General features: G+C 41.1%; 1 protein-coding gene across 1 annotated transcript in view; it reads left to right on the top strand.

The window, feature by feature from the left end:
- The window catches only part of cacna1c (calcium channel, voltage-dependent, L type, alpha 1C subunit), a 1,009,638-nt gene that overhangs the window by 904,577 nt on the left and 91,317 nt on the right, over nt 1-13,744 (top strand). The window contains exons 35-36 of the mRNA XM_060839877.1: nt 141-297; nt 9,025-9,152. Coding sequence (XP_060695860.1) covers nt 141-297; nt 9,025-9,152 — 285 coding nt within the window. The remainder of the gene's footprint in view (nt 1-140; nt 298-9,024; nt 9,153-13,744) is intronic.

The raw sequence follows: 13,744 nt of genomic DNA, 5'->3' as shown, positions 1-13,744 counted from the left end.
TGAAATTTATCCGCAATACTTTTAGGATGTATTCCACTGTTTTATTTCAAAAGAATGTTATTTTCTCCAAATACAGATTGAGCTATATCGTATATGGTTCTTTAATAAAACAAGTCAACATTAATGGTTTGCATTTCCAGATGTGCTACAGGTGAGGCCTGGCAGGAGATCATGTTATCTTGTCTCCCAGGAAGACATTGTGAAAAAGAGCCAACACGTCATGAAACAGAGCTTAACTGTGGAACTTATTTTGCTTTCTTCTACTTTGTTAGTTTCTACATGCTGTGTGCCTTCTTGGTGAGTACACATCCAGAAGGATTCTTGTATTTTCCATTTAATGAATAAAGTATTCAGTTGAAATATATAGCGCTCAAGAAAGATTACAGGTCATATTGTATTCTGTGGATTAACCTCTAATCTCCAACCTCCCATTGCAACTTTTGAGTAACAACATTAATACAGAATGTAGCCCAGTGCTATTATGCGTTGTTCATCTAATGAACTTTGAGAAATGATAGTCTGTATCAGTTTCTCATTATTGACAGGAAGTGTTGTGGAATCAGTGTTCTCAAACTCTGACAGAACTCTTCAGTGCTTAGTTTCGATTCTTATAGGAATGACCATGTGAAAGGGCATTTAGGTAAACAGGCACGTAAACGTAGTCCAGGCTCCTTTTCTACAATTCTAAACAGCAAGTTTTAGAAGCAAATTACACTTTTAATAGCATACTTTTATACAGCTGTCAATTAAAATTCCAGTCTGCACTTTTTCCCATCTGGCAGCTATTTTATTCCACTGCTTTCTTGAGTGATTGAGGCACTTTTCGAGCAGGTTCCTTAGGAATTAATTTAAATCAATATCCTATGGAGTCATTAAGACACCAATGCAAATTTAGTTGCCCACTGAACAAAAGCATCCACATGAGAGATCAGACAGATAAGTTTAGAACTTGTCTTTATGGAATGAGTGGAGGCAGAAGTTTACTTTAAATATTTGAAGTCCTCCACCCTCAACCCCGTCCCATTAACTAATTACCTAAATGTAAGTCACATGCAATCTTTGCAGACCAAATGATTGTGAATCTCTCCAGAGACCTGTTTCAGTGAGCAGCACATTGGCACAATGTTAGTAAGCTTGAAGCCTTAAATACATAATGTCTTTCAGTACAGTTTCCAAATAGATACCTTGCATCCCTCCAATTCTCAAGTGTGCATTAATTAACATTTCCTTGTACCCCACTCCTCAACTTACTGTTACATAAATAAAGGATTGGAAACATACAAAAAAAACTGGCTAAAAGAATAGGCAATTATATGATAAGGTGTGTTATTCTAGATCGCCAAATCATGTTGTAATCTCAGACCTGATCGACAGTTTAAGTTATGACCTGGCCGGAGACCAATAACTTTTGATGTAGACAAAATGTTAGTTCCCAGGGAGTAGAGAATACATGCAATGCCTGAGTGTATTATCGCTGGACTGTTAATCCAGAGACCCAGGTAATGTTCAGGGGACCCAGTTTTGAATCCCACTTCAGCTGATGGTGGAATTTGAATTCAATCAATATCTGGAATTAAACATCTAATGATGACCATTAATCCATTATCGACTGTTGGGAAAACTCATCTGGTTCACTAATGCCTTTAGGGAGGAAAACTGCCATATTTACCTAGACTGTCCTACACGTGACTCCAGACACATAGCTTGACTTTTAATTACCCTCTGGCAATCAGGGATGGGCAATAGCAAGCTTTCAAGCCAGCAATGCCCGCATCCTGTGAATACATTTTTAATACTCAATAAGAGAATAAAGCCACAAATTTTCATGGTTTTGTGCAAATAACAATAACATACCATACAAGTTACAACAGTACTACAATCCACACTACATGTAGAACTTATTTGTAGCACCCAGATTTAACATGTGGTAAACATGGATAACAACTGACTTAGACCTTGGTACTTGTTCTAACAGTAGAGAGATGTTTGACAGCACAGACATGTCCGTCTGTTCTTTGGACTTAACTCACTTTACAGAACACATGTAGCTCAGCTGCTTTCTCTGCTGGACAGTTAAAAATCAACATTCCTAATATGGACAGTTAAAATATCAACATTCCTAACATGTCTCCTTCCCATAATACTGACTTCTGTTACTCAGTTTGTCTTCTTTGAATTCCTGTTCAGTGACCCTTGAACTTCAGTGAGCCTAAACTAGTCTAGCTTTGGTGGTGGTGGTGGTGGTGTTTTGGGGGGGGGAGGGGGGAAGAGAGAGAGAGAATGGGGGAGGAAGAGACTGAGTTAAATAGGCAGGCAAGAGCACAGCAGAGGATGCGGGAAATCCGATGAATTAAAATGCAGTTATTTCAATGCAAGAGGCTTGACAGGTAAGGCAGATGAACTCTGCATGGATGGGAGCATGGGACTGGGTCATCATAACTATTACGCAAACATGGCTGAAGGAGGGACAGGACTGGCAGCTCAGTGTCCATGGTTTGGATGCAATGGGAAGGATAGAAAAGAGGAAGAAAGGAGAGGGAGTCGCGTTTTTTGATTAAACATCAAACCAGTACTTAGAGAGGATATTCCTAAGGGATCATCCAGTGAAACCAACGGGTAGAACTGAGAAATAAGAATTGGATGATCACTTTGATGAGATTTTACTTTAGGCCCTCCAGTAGTCAATGGGAAAATGAGGAGCAAATACGTAGGGAGATTGCAAGTAGCTGTAAGAACAATACAGTGTAATAGTAGAGGATTTTAACTTTCTAAACATAGACTGGGATTTCCATGAAGTTAAGGGCTTGGATGGAAAGGTATTTATTAAGTTTGTTCTCAATTAATATGTGGATGGCCCTACTAGAGAAGAGGTAAGACTCGACCTTCTCTTGGGAAATAAGTCAGAAGTCACACAACAGCAGGTTACAGACCAACAGGTTAATTTGAAATCACAAGCTTTCGGAGTGCTGCTCCTTTGTCAGGTGAAATCAACCTCATAACCTGGTGTCGAATGACTTCTGATTTTGTTCACCCCAGTCCAATGCCAGCACCTCCACATCTTGGGAAATAAGGCAGGGCAAGTGACTGAGATGTTAGTAGGGGAGCACTTTGGAACCAGCTACCATAATTCTATTAGTTTTAAAATAGTAATGGAAAAGGATAGCCCTAGTCCAAAATTAAAGTGCTAAATTGGGAGAAGGCTAGTTTTGATGGTATCAGACAGGAACTTTCAAAAATTGATTGGGAAGGTTGTTTGCAGACAAAGGGATGTTTGACAAATGAGAGGTTCTCAAAAATAAAATTACAAGATTTCAGGGATAGCATGTTCCTGCTAGTGTAAAGGGCAAGGCTGGCAGGAGTAGGGAACACTGGATGACTTGAGACAAAAAGAAGGGGACATATGTCAACTGGGATCATGTGAATCCTTTGAGGCGTATAGGAGTATATTTAAGAGGGAAATCAAGAGGGCACAAAGGGGACATGGGATAGCTCTGGTAGGTAAGGTTAATAAGAATCCAAAAAAATTCTACAAGTATATTCAGGGCAAAAGAGTAATTGGGGAGAGAATAGGGGCCCTTAACGATCAATGAGGAATCACAGGAATGAATATTTTTCAATACTATTTACTGTGAAGAAAGAGATGGAAGCTCAGGAACTTGGGGATAAATAGTGGTGTCATGAAAAGAGTTTGGATTACAGAAGAGGGGGTGCTGGAGGTCTTAAAGCATAGACAGGTAGACAAATCCTCAGGACCTGATCCCAGAATATTGTGAGAAGCTAGGAAAGAAATTTCCCCAAGCAGAGATATTCCTAACATTCATAGTCACAGGTGCAATGCTGGAAGACTGGAGGGTTGCTAAAGCTATACCATTATTTAAGAAAGGTGGCAAGAAAATGCCAGGGTGCCACAGACTGGTGAGCCTGATATCAGTGATAGGCAGGTTGTTGAATGGGATTCTGAGAGACAGGATTTACATACAGTCAGAAAGGCAAGGTATGATTAGGGTTAAAATGTGTTGCTGGAAAAGCGCAGCAGGTCAGGCAGCATCCAAGGAACAGGAGAATCAACTTTTCTGGGATAAGCCCTTCTTCAGGAATGAGGAAAGTGTGTCCAGCAGGCTAAGATAAAAGGTAGGGAGGAGTGACTTGGGGGAGGGGCGATGGAGATGCGATAGGTGGAAGGAGGTCAAGGTGAGGGTGATAGGACGGAGTGGGGTGGGGGCAGAGAGGTCAGGAAGAAGATTGCAGGTTAGGAAGGCGGTGCTGAGTTCGAGGGATTTGACTGAGACAAGGTGGGGGGAGGGGAAATGAGGAAACTGGAGAAATCTGAGTTCATCCCTTGTGGTTGGAGGGTTCCTAGGCGGAAGTTGAGGCGCTCTTCCTCCAACTGTCGTGTTGTTATGGTCTGGCGATGGAGGAGTCCAAGGACCTGCATGTCCTTGATGGAGTGGGAGGGGGAGTTAAAGTGTTGAGCCACGGGGTGGTTGGGTATATATAGAGGAGGCCACATCGGGTGCAGCGGATGCAATAGATGATGTGTGTAGAAGTGCAGGTGAATTTGTGGCGGATATGGAAGGATCCCTTGGGGCCTTGGAGAGAAGTAAGGGAGGAGGTGTGGGCGCAAGTTTTACATTTCTTGCGGTTGCAGGGGAAGGTGCCGGGAGTGGAGGTTGGTTTGGTGGGGGGTGTGGACCTGACGAGGGAGTCACGGAGGGAGTGGTCTTTTCGGAACGCTGATAGGGGAGGGGAGGGAAATATATCCCTTGTGGTGGGGTCCGTTTGGAGGTGGCAGAACGGCAGATGATACGCTGTATATGGAGGTTGGTGGGGTGGTAGGTGAGAACTAGTGGGGTTCTGTCCTGGTGGCATTTGGAGGGGCGGGGTTCGGAGATGATGCGGTCCTTGAAGAAAGAGGCCATCTGGGCTGTACGGTATTGGAACTGGTCCTCCTGGGAGCAGATGCGGCGGAGACGAAGGAATTGGGAATATGGGATGGCGTTTTTACAGGGTGCAGGGTGGGAGGAGGTGTAGTCTAGGTAGCTGTGGGAGTCAAGTCGGTTTATAGTAGATGACCGTGTTGATTCAGTCGCCTGAGATAGAAATGGAAAGATTCAGGAAGGGGAGGGAGGAGTCTGAGACGATCCAGGTGAATTTGAGGTCGGGGTGGAAGATGTTGGTAAAGTGGATGAACTGTTCAACCTCCTCGTGGGAGCATGAGGCAGCGCCGATACAGTCATCGATGTAGCGGAGGAAAAGGTGGGGGGAGGTGCCAGTGTAGTTGCGGAAGATGGACTGTTCCACATATCCTACAAAGAGGCAGGCATAGCTGGGGCCCAAGCGGGTGCCCATGGCAACTCCTTTGGTTTGGAGGAAGTGGGAGGATTGGAAAGAGAAGTTGTTCAGGGTGAGGACCCGTTCAGTCAGTCGAAGGAGGGTGTCAGTGGAAGGGTACTGGTTGGTACGGCAGAAAAGGAAGAAGCAGAGGGCTTTGAGTCCTTCATGATGGGGAATGGAGGTGTACAGGGACTTGATGTCCATGGTGAAGATGAGGCATGGGGACCGGGGAAGCGAAAATCATGGAGGAGGTGGAGGGCGTGGGTGGTGTCCCGAACGTAGGTGGAGAGTTCTTGGACTAAGGGGGACAGAACCATGTCGAGGTATGCGGAGATGAGTTCGGAGATGATTAGGGTTAGTCAGTATGGCTTTGTGTGTAGGAAGTCATGACTCACAATCTTTTTGAAGAGGTGATCAAGAAGGTAGATGAAAGCAGAGTGGTAGACATTGTCTACATGGACTTTAGCAAGGCTTTCAACACATTCCACATGTAGGTTGGTTAGTAAGATTAGATCAAATGGGGTCCAGGGAGAGCTTGCGAATTGAATACAAAATTGGCTTGACAGTCGGAGACAGAAAGTGGTAGTAGAGGGTTGTTTTTCAGACTGGAGGCCTGCAATAATTGGTGCTTGGTCCACTGTTGATCATTTCTATAAACAATTTGAATAAGAATACAAGAGGTATTGTTGCTAAGTTTGCAGATGACACCAAAATTGGTGGATGGTGAAGAAGGTTATCTGAGAACACAACGGGATCTTGATCAACTGGGCTAGTGGGCTGAGGAATGACAGATGCGAGGTGTAAGATTTAAAAGGGGCAACTTTTTCATACAGAGGGTGGTACATATATACAACAAGCTTCAGAGAAAGTGGTAAAGGTAAGTACAGTTACAACATTTAAAAGGCATTTGGACAGGTAAATGAATAAAAAGGTGAGGGGGGGATATGGGCCAAATGCAGTCAAATGGGATGAGTTCAGTTTAGGCAGTCTGGTCGGCATGAACAAGTTGGGCCAAAGAGTCTACTTCTGTGTTGTATACTCTGTTACCAATCAAAATAATTGCAAAAAGCCCCTCTTCCTTCAGCTTTGTGGAGAAGCTTATCACTCATGGATTGCAGCTGTTCAAGAAGGCAGGTCAAACCCACCTTCTTAAGGATGGTTAGGGATGGGTATTAAATACTGGCTAAGCAGTAATATCCACATCTTCGGAGCAAGTAATGTTTTAAAATGTTCATCTCATTACCACCTTATTCCCACCTAAAACAGGATGGTAAAATTTTAAGGCACAAAAAATGTGTAGTCCATGTTGCAATCACTTTGATATTTCTCTCTGTTTCACCTCTTCTGCTCCTCTCCTTTGATTACATTGTTCCTCTCTCTTAACTAATTTGATTTTATCTCTATCACCTTCTGGTACTTTCTTTTCTTCTCTTTTGGAAAGTCACTGGTGAGTGATATACGTCAGGAATTGAGTCACTAATAGCAGCAACCTGCACTTGGGATGGAGATTGTGCAAATATTGTGGCTATCAAACTTCAAAAGATAACAAATGAATCTGTCTGTCTCTTCATCCCTGTCTCATAGATGTTTGTAATTCATCTCTCTCTCTCTCTCTCTGTCTCTTGGTCATAGCACAGGTCTCCTGTAATCACTAAAAGTTATACAAGTTATACAAAGACTTAGTCAATTTTTAAAGTGAGTTTATAATTTTCAATAAAGGAAGAAAACATATTATAGCTCTTATTTCTTTCTCTGCCTCTCTCTACTTCTGTCTTTCTTGCACTCTCTGACCCCAATGTTTATCTTTCTTCTCTCTAATTCTGATGCCTATCTAATTTTTTCTGTCAGTTTCTCTGAGCTCACTTGTGCCTCATCTCAGATGCAAGTATTATGACATGGCGGTGAACCCTTCTGTTAATTAAACCAACACCCAGAAAAGCTCACCTCGCTTCATAATCTGTTAAATATGAGTAACAGACAACTCCCAAATTTCACTATTTAAATAAAATAATATCAATTTATTCTTTAACTCTAAAAGTGAATATTAAACAAGAACTATTCACAACTCTAAGCCCCCCTTTCTCTGAATTGCTTATCATCTGCATCTAACTGTCTAACAAAATGCTGTTCCAATAAGACACTTACAAAAATTACATCAACTCAATTTCAAAACCGCCCAGCTGCAGTTGTCTTCGGTGTCTTTCTTTATCCTGCTGAAGATCTCCCTGAATTGTCGTCTTTCTTTTTATTGCGAATATATTTCATATGAAAAGGAACATTTGATATAGAGTGTTTTCTAATCTCTTGGGTCTCTCTCAATGGCAGTTGCTCTGTCTCCAATTTTCAAAATGCCTGCATTTTTATTTCCCCAATATCGGTTCATCTCATTGGTTCCATGTTGGCAAAACAATAAATTCAAGCTCAATTAGGTTTTAGTATCCTGGAGTATAATTTAAACTGATTAAATTTGAGTTGTTGTCAAAACAGTAACCAACTCAGGTATCCATTTCACAGCCAAATGTTACATATATTCAATTTTCCAGTACACTCTGCAACTGCCATCTAGTCATATACTCAGATGCTTGTTATCTCTCAGTTCAGAACAGCATTCACACTCTCTTAAAGGTACAGTACACACCTTCAACTTTATAACACAAGTAATAATTAGCAAAAAATGAGATAATTAATTTGCTTCAGAATACATCTGAAATTTTTAAAACTAAAACAACATTGATCTGAAGACTATATTCTCTCTACAGGTCTTTCTATCCCACCCCTCTGTTGCTTATCACATTTCAGAAATTTAGAGCTACAAATGTGTTATCACAACATTTTGATTTTCACACATATCTATGTTTTCCCCAGACCTTTACACAAAAGCAGTGGTTCTGTAAAGTCGGGGATGACATTGACTGGATTGCCTTGCAGCAATTTAAGGCTATGACCATTAATGGCTCAGGGTAAACATCTTGGAGAATGGTCATCTCCAAGAGTTACCAAGTAATCACATGGGAACTGTGTCTCCAGTTGGGACTACAATTAGTCTCCCCCAAGCAAAGCCACCTTGCCATGTAGGATCTTAAGGATGAGTTTGGAGGCTGAAGGGCATTTAATGAGGCATTAAGGTGCCTGCTGGGGACTCCAAATTGTCTTTTGCCTTTGCCCCAACTGAGCCCAGAGCAGAAAAACCTGTGGATGCTAGGTGCTTTGGTGAATATGAAAAGTTTACATTATTGGGATTCAGAGTGACATTTAAGTCAGTGTGTAGTGATAGTATCGAGAGTGTGGTGCTGGTAAAGCACAGCAGGTCAGGCAGCCTCCGAGGAGCAGGAAAATCAATGCTATGGGCATAAGCCCTTTATCAGAATGCTGCCTGACATGCTGTGTTTTACCAGCACCACACTCGACTCTAATCTCCAGCATCTGCAGTCCTCACTTTTGCCTTGTAGGGATAGGATGTTTACTTTGCAAATATATGAATATGCATGAATGTTAAATTGCTATATGAATCAAATGTAGATCTTCTGCACGTGGTTTAAATGGATCCTTATGTTCCCTTATATTTAAAGTAGTCATTGCCCAGTAATATTTCATTACCAACTACATTGTAAAGGCAGAATATCATACTATGTTTTCTTTTGAAGCTTGAATTTGCTCCACATTTGCTAACTAAATTTCTCTTCCTGTCAGATTATCAACCTCTTTGTAGCTGTAATCATGGATAATTTTGATTATTTAACCCGTGATTGGTCTATTCTTGGTCCACATCATCTGGATGAATTTAAGAGAATCTGGGCTGAGTACGATCCTGAGGCCAAGTAAGTGCAGCAACTTAAAACTTGACATTTGAAACTTGCTTTTTAGATTAATGTATTTAATTTGGTATTTTGTGCTTCTGATCAATATCACAAACCCTCAGCTATATGCAGAAATTATAATAGCTATGACTCTCCTTCAATATACTTAAAGAACCTCTTTGGATTCAAGGCTATCTCGTGCCTCCCTTTCACCCTCCTGATTTCCTTCTTCAGTAAACTCCTGTATTCCCTATATACATCCAGGGATAGACTCTGGTTTCTGTCCCCTAAACACAGAACTATACATTGTATGCAAATATAACAATGATGTTTCTCTTTGCAATATTGAGGAATATATGTAGGAAAAAGAAAAAAATTGCAGAAACCAGTTGCTGTAGAGATTTCTGCCCTGTTGTGCTGTCCTGCTTTGTCCCCAGTTGTATAAGTGAAAGACCCATAACACTTGACATACAGCTCTGCCATAAACAATGTGTTAGAATCATCAGAGTTTATGCCTCAATCTTAATTCCAGTGAAGGTGCAAAGAACAATTTCTACTCTGACTGTGCTGAAAACCTCCCTGCCATCCAAAAGGAAGCAAAGAATCATCCATCTGGTGAACTTTAATTCCAAGGTTGATTATGTCTGGACCATAGTCTGTGGGAAAAGCCAATGCAAATAGAGTCCTCCTGCTGATGGTAAATTAGAGTGATGATTAAGCAAAGTGGTCTGATTATACAAAACATCCTCCATCACCAGAAGGATAAACTCAAAGCTACATGGAGACATCTTAGACCAAAGCATTGGGGTCTTAATTGCTTGGGTCCAAAATTGTTATTTGATCTTTGCAAGAGATCCATGCATGCTGATCAGATGATTGACTTGTTCAGTTAATAATGAGCGTTCAGTTAGAATCAAAATGTCTCAAAGCCCAAAAGCCCAGGATGAAGATGATCAAAGACATAGCCTTAAGATTGTCCAATCAAGTGTAGCTCACAACCAGTCTGGAAAGTTTTCACACATCTAATGCTCAGCTGTACTAGGCTCCTGTGCCCAAACCATTCATTTAAAACATTGTCATCACCGGTACTGATTTAATAGAAATGATGCTCAAATATGTGACCTCCTCGAATGCAGCTGTCATTGCCTGATGGAACAAGTCAAGAAGACCACTTTCTATGAGCTGAAGGTTGACAATTCATCTTTTAGCTATGTCCTGTGGGGCTCCAGGTATTCCCTCATGCACTCTTCATTGAACCAAAGTTGATCCTCAGCCAAAACATTTGGAAATTTGTTCCACAAATAACAGTGAGTGCTGGATCAGTTATTGATTTTAAATCTGAGATACATCAAGTTTTGTTAAGCAAAGGTAATAAGGGATATTGACAAAAGGCAGATATATGGAGTTAGGCCACAGATCAACCATGACCTCATTGAATGTTGGAACAAGTTAAAGGGGTAGTATAGCCTACACCTGTTCCTATGATCCTATGTCATTACAGGGAAAATGGTGGAGCAATAATGGCAGGAGTTTCTGAGGTAATTCAGAAGGCACAGAAATTCATTGCAGGGAAGAAGAAACATACTAAGAGTAGGATGAGGTTACCATGGCTGGCAAGGGAAGCATAAAATCAAAAGAAAAAGCGTGGTTTATGGTGAAGATTAGTGGGAAGCCAGAAGATTGGGAAAGGTTTTAAAAACTAGCAGAAGGCAATGAAAAAATCAATAACGGAGGAACAGATGAAATATGAGAGTATGCTAGCTAGTAATATAAAAGAAGATTGCAAGAGATTTTTAGATATGTAAACTATGTTATGGATTAGGCCAGACCACTCAAAATATTCTTCAGCAGGCAGCCCGAGACCTAACTTGGCAATCTGTTTTGGTAAATGTCCAGTGAAATTTTCCCAGAGTAAGATAGCTAGTTTGACTACTAGATTTTAAGACAGACAAAAACTTTATTCACAAAATTACACAATGAAACACAAAGAACAGAATAAAAGAACCCCTACAGAACGCAGGCTATTCAACTAGACTTAATTATACTGTTCCAAATATACACAATAGTCCCAATAAGCAAACTCCCTTTAGAAACCAGTATAAATGGATCACATGCTTACAAGTTGAAGTTGAAGGGCAGAAAAGAGAGAGTTTCCACACAGCTCCCTGTTGAACATCCCAGTTCAAGACTGAACTAAAACTGCTCAGCTCAGCTAGCTTAGAGAGCTGACCACGCCCCTTTTTTATACAGGTCACTTCTAAAGCATGACCACTTTGGCCTGAAGTCTCATCTGTCTACACGTAAAAAACAAAGGCCTCTCAAAATTCTTTTCATCTCTATACCAAACCAGACTGATTGGAGTCCGGCCCGGTTTATTGCCCCTCTGAAAGAAATCAAGGACAGAGTCTCCTTGAACCAAGGAACAGCTTTTTTATAAAAAAGGACTAGCTTCGTGACACCTCCCTTCCCCCCCCCCCGAAAAAAAACCCATCAATACCAAAAGATGGCTTCATTTTTAACCCTTTAAAATCCTGGTTAGTAGTTTAACACACGTATACGTTATAACTAGAAACCACATGCAAATTCAGGTCACGGGATACCCACCACCGAACACATCCATATCTCATTCAAGTCTCGATAACGCATCGGCAATCACGTTTTCACGACCTGCCACATGCACAATTGTCAAATTGAATGGCTGCAACAGCAAGCTCCATCTAAACAGTCTGGCATTTTTGTCCTTAAATTTTCCCACAAATGTCATTGGATTGTGAACAGTATGTACAGTTGTCTCAGATGCATTGCTGGTAATATAAACGCTGAAATGTTGTAATGCCAACACCAAGCTTAAAGGCTCTTTCTGCACTGTTGCACTGTTGATGAACATTCAACTTCCCGGAAAAATACCCAATGGGTCTTTCTATTCCCTCGTCATCTTCCTTCAGGAGCATCGTACCAACACCCACATCACTGGCATCAATAGACACCTTGAAATGCTTCATGTAATCTGGTGTGGCTAATACTGGAGCAGTGGTTAACACAATTTTTAGGCTGTCAAATGCTTTTTGACAGTCCTGTGTCCACTGAAACTTCTTGCCCTTTTTTAACAATTCGATGAGTGGAGCAGCCACACTGATAAAGTTTGGCACAAATTTTCGATGAAATCCACTCAATCCCAGGAACCGTAGTACTGATGTTTTTGTCGATGGTGTGGGAAATTCCCCAATTACTTTCATTTTGGCATTTTGTGAGACCATTTCTCCATAGCCCACGAGGGTGACTTGGGCTTTAGCAAATTCACTTTTAGATAGGTTTACCACCATGCCTGCCTTCCGATGTTGATCGAACAAGTCTGGTAAATGCTGTAAATGTTCCTTCCATGAGTGACTAAAATCACCAGGTCATCAATGTATACCACACAGTTAGGTAACCCTGCAATGACTTTCATTCGGTCTCTGAAACATGGCTGGAGTGGTTTTCATGCCAAATGGCATGATTTTGAACTGATAGAGTCCATTTGGAATTATGAAAAGAGAAATTGCCTTTGCTCTCTCCAACAGCGGTACTTGCCAGTAGCCTCTGAGCAAGTCCAACTTAGAAATGTAAGTTGCTTGTCCTACTTTTTCGATGCAGTCCTCCAACTATGGAATTGGATATGCATCAGTCTTTGTAACGGCATTGACTTTGCGATAGTCTACACATAACCATTGGATGCCATCTGGCTTTGGCACCATGACTATAGGTGAGCTCCAGTCAATGTGACTTATTTCGACTTTGCCATCTTGGAGCATGCGCTTTTATCTCCTTCTGAACCTGTGACAACTTTAGAGAGTTACGCCTATAAGGACGTAATTGGAACAGCATCTCTTATATCTACATCATGCATAATTAGGTAGTACTTCCCAGTTTATTTCTGCATATCTCCCCATGTGATAGCAATAACTCCTTCAGGTCATTTTGATTTTCTTGTGGAAGGTAACTCAATAATTTATCACAATTTTTGGCAACTTCCTCGTTGTCCAGTTTGATTTGAGGAATATCCAATTCAGAATCCTCTGAACTTGGTTCTTCCTTCTGTGCTGTAACCATTAAACCTTCTCCTCTTGCTTTCCTTCCCTATCAAAATACCTTTTAAGCATAGACACATGACATACTCTATGAGATTTCTTCTTGTCTGGAGTCCTTATCAACTAGTTCATCTCACTCAATTTCTTCTCAATTTGATAAGGTCCCCTAAACCTTGCTTTTGAAGGCTCACCTGTTACTGGAAGTAACACCAATACCTTATCCCCAGTTGCAAAACTGTGAATATGTGATTTCTTATCTGCTTCTTGTTCCATTGTATGCTGTGATACTTTTAAACACTGTCTGGTCAACTCTCCAGTTCTATTTAATCGTTCTCTAAAATTTGACACATAGTCCAAATAGGTGGTCTCTGAATTTTGACTTATCAATTTCTCCTTAATCAATTTTAACGGTCCCCTTATTTCATGCCTAAACGTTAATTCAAGTGGACTGAATTTGGTTGATTCATTTGGTGCACCTCTGATCGCAAAAAGTACAAGTGGAACTCCCTTAGCCCAATCATTGGATAATCCTGACCATAAGCCCTC

Source organism: Hemiscyllium ocellatum, chromosome 19 (assembly GCF_020745735.1).
Source record: "Hemiscyllium ocellatum isolate sHemOce1 chromosome 19, sHemOce1.pat.X.cur, whole genome shotgun sequence".
Classification (NCBI taxonomy): Eukaryota; Metazoa; Chordata; class Chondrichthyes; order Orectolobiformes; family Hemiscylliidae; genus Hemiscyllium; species Hemiscyllium ocellatum.
Note: the sequence above shows the minus strand (reverse complement) of the source record. Positions and strands in the feature narration are given on the sequence as shown.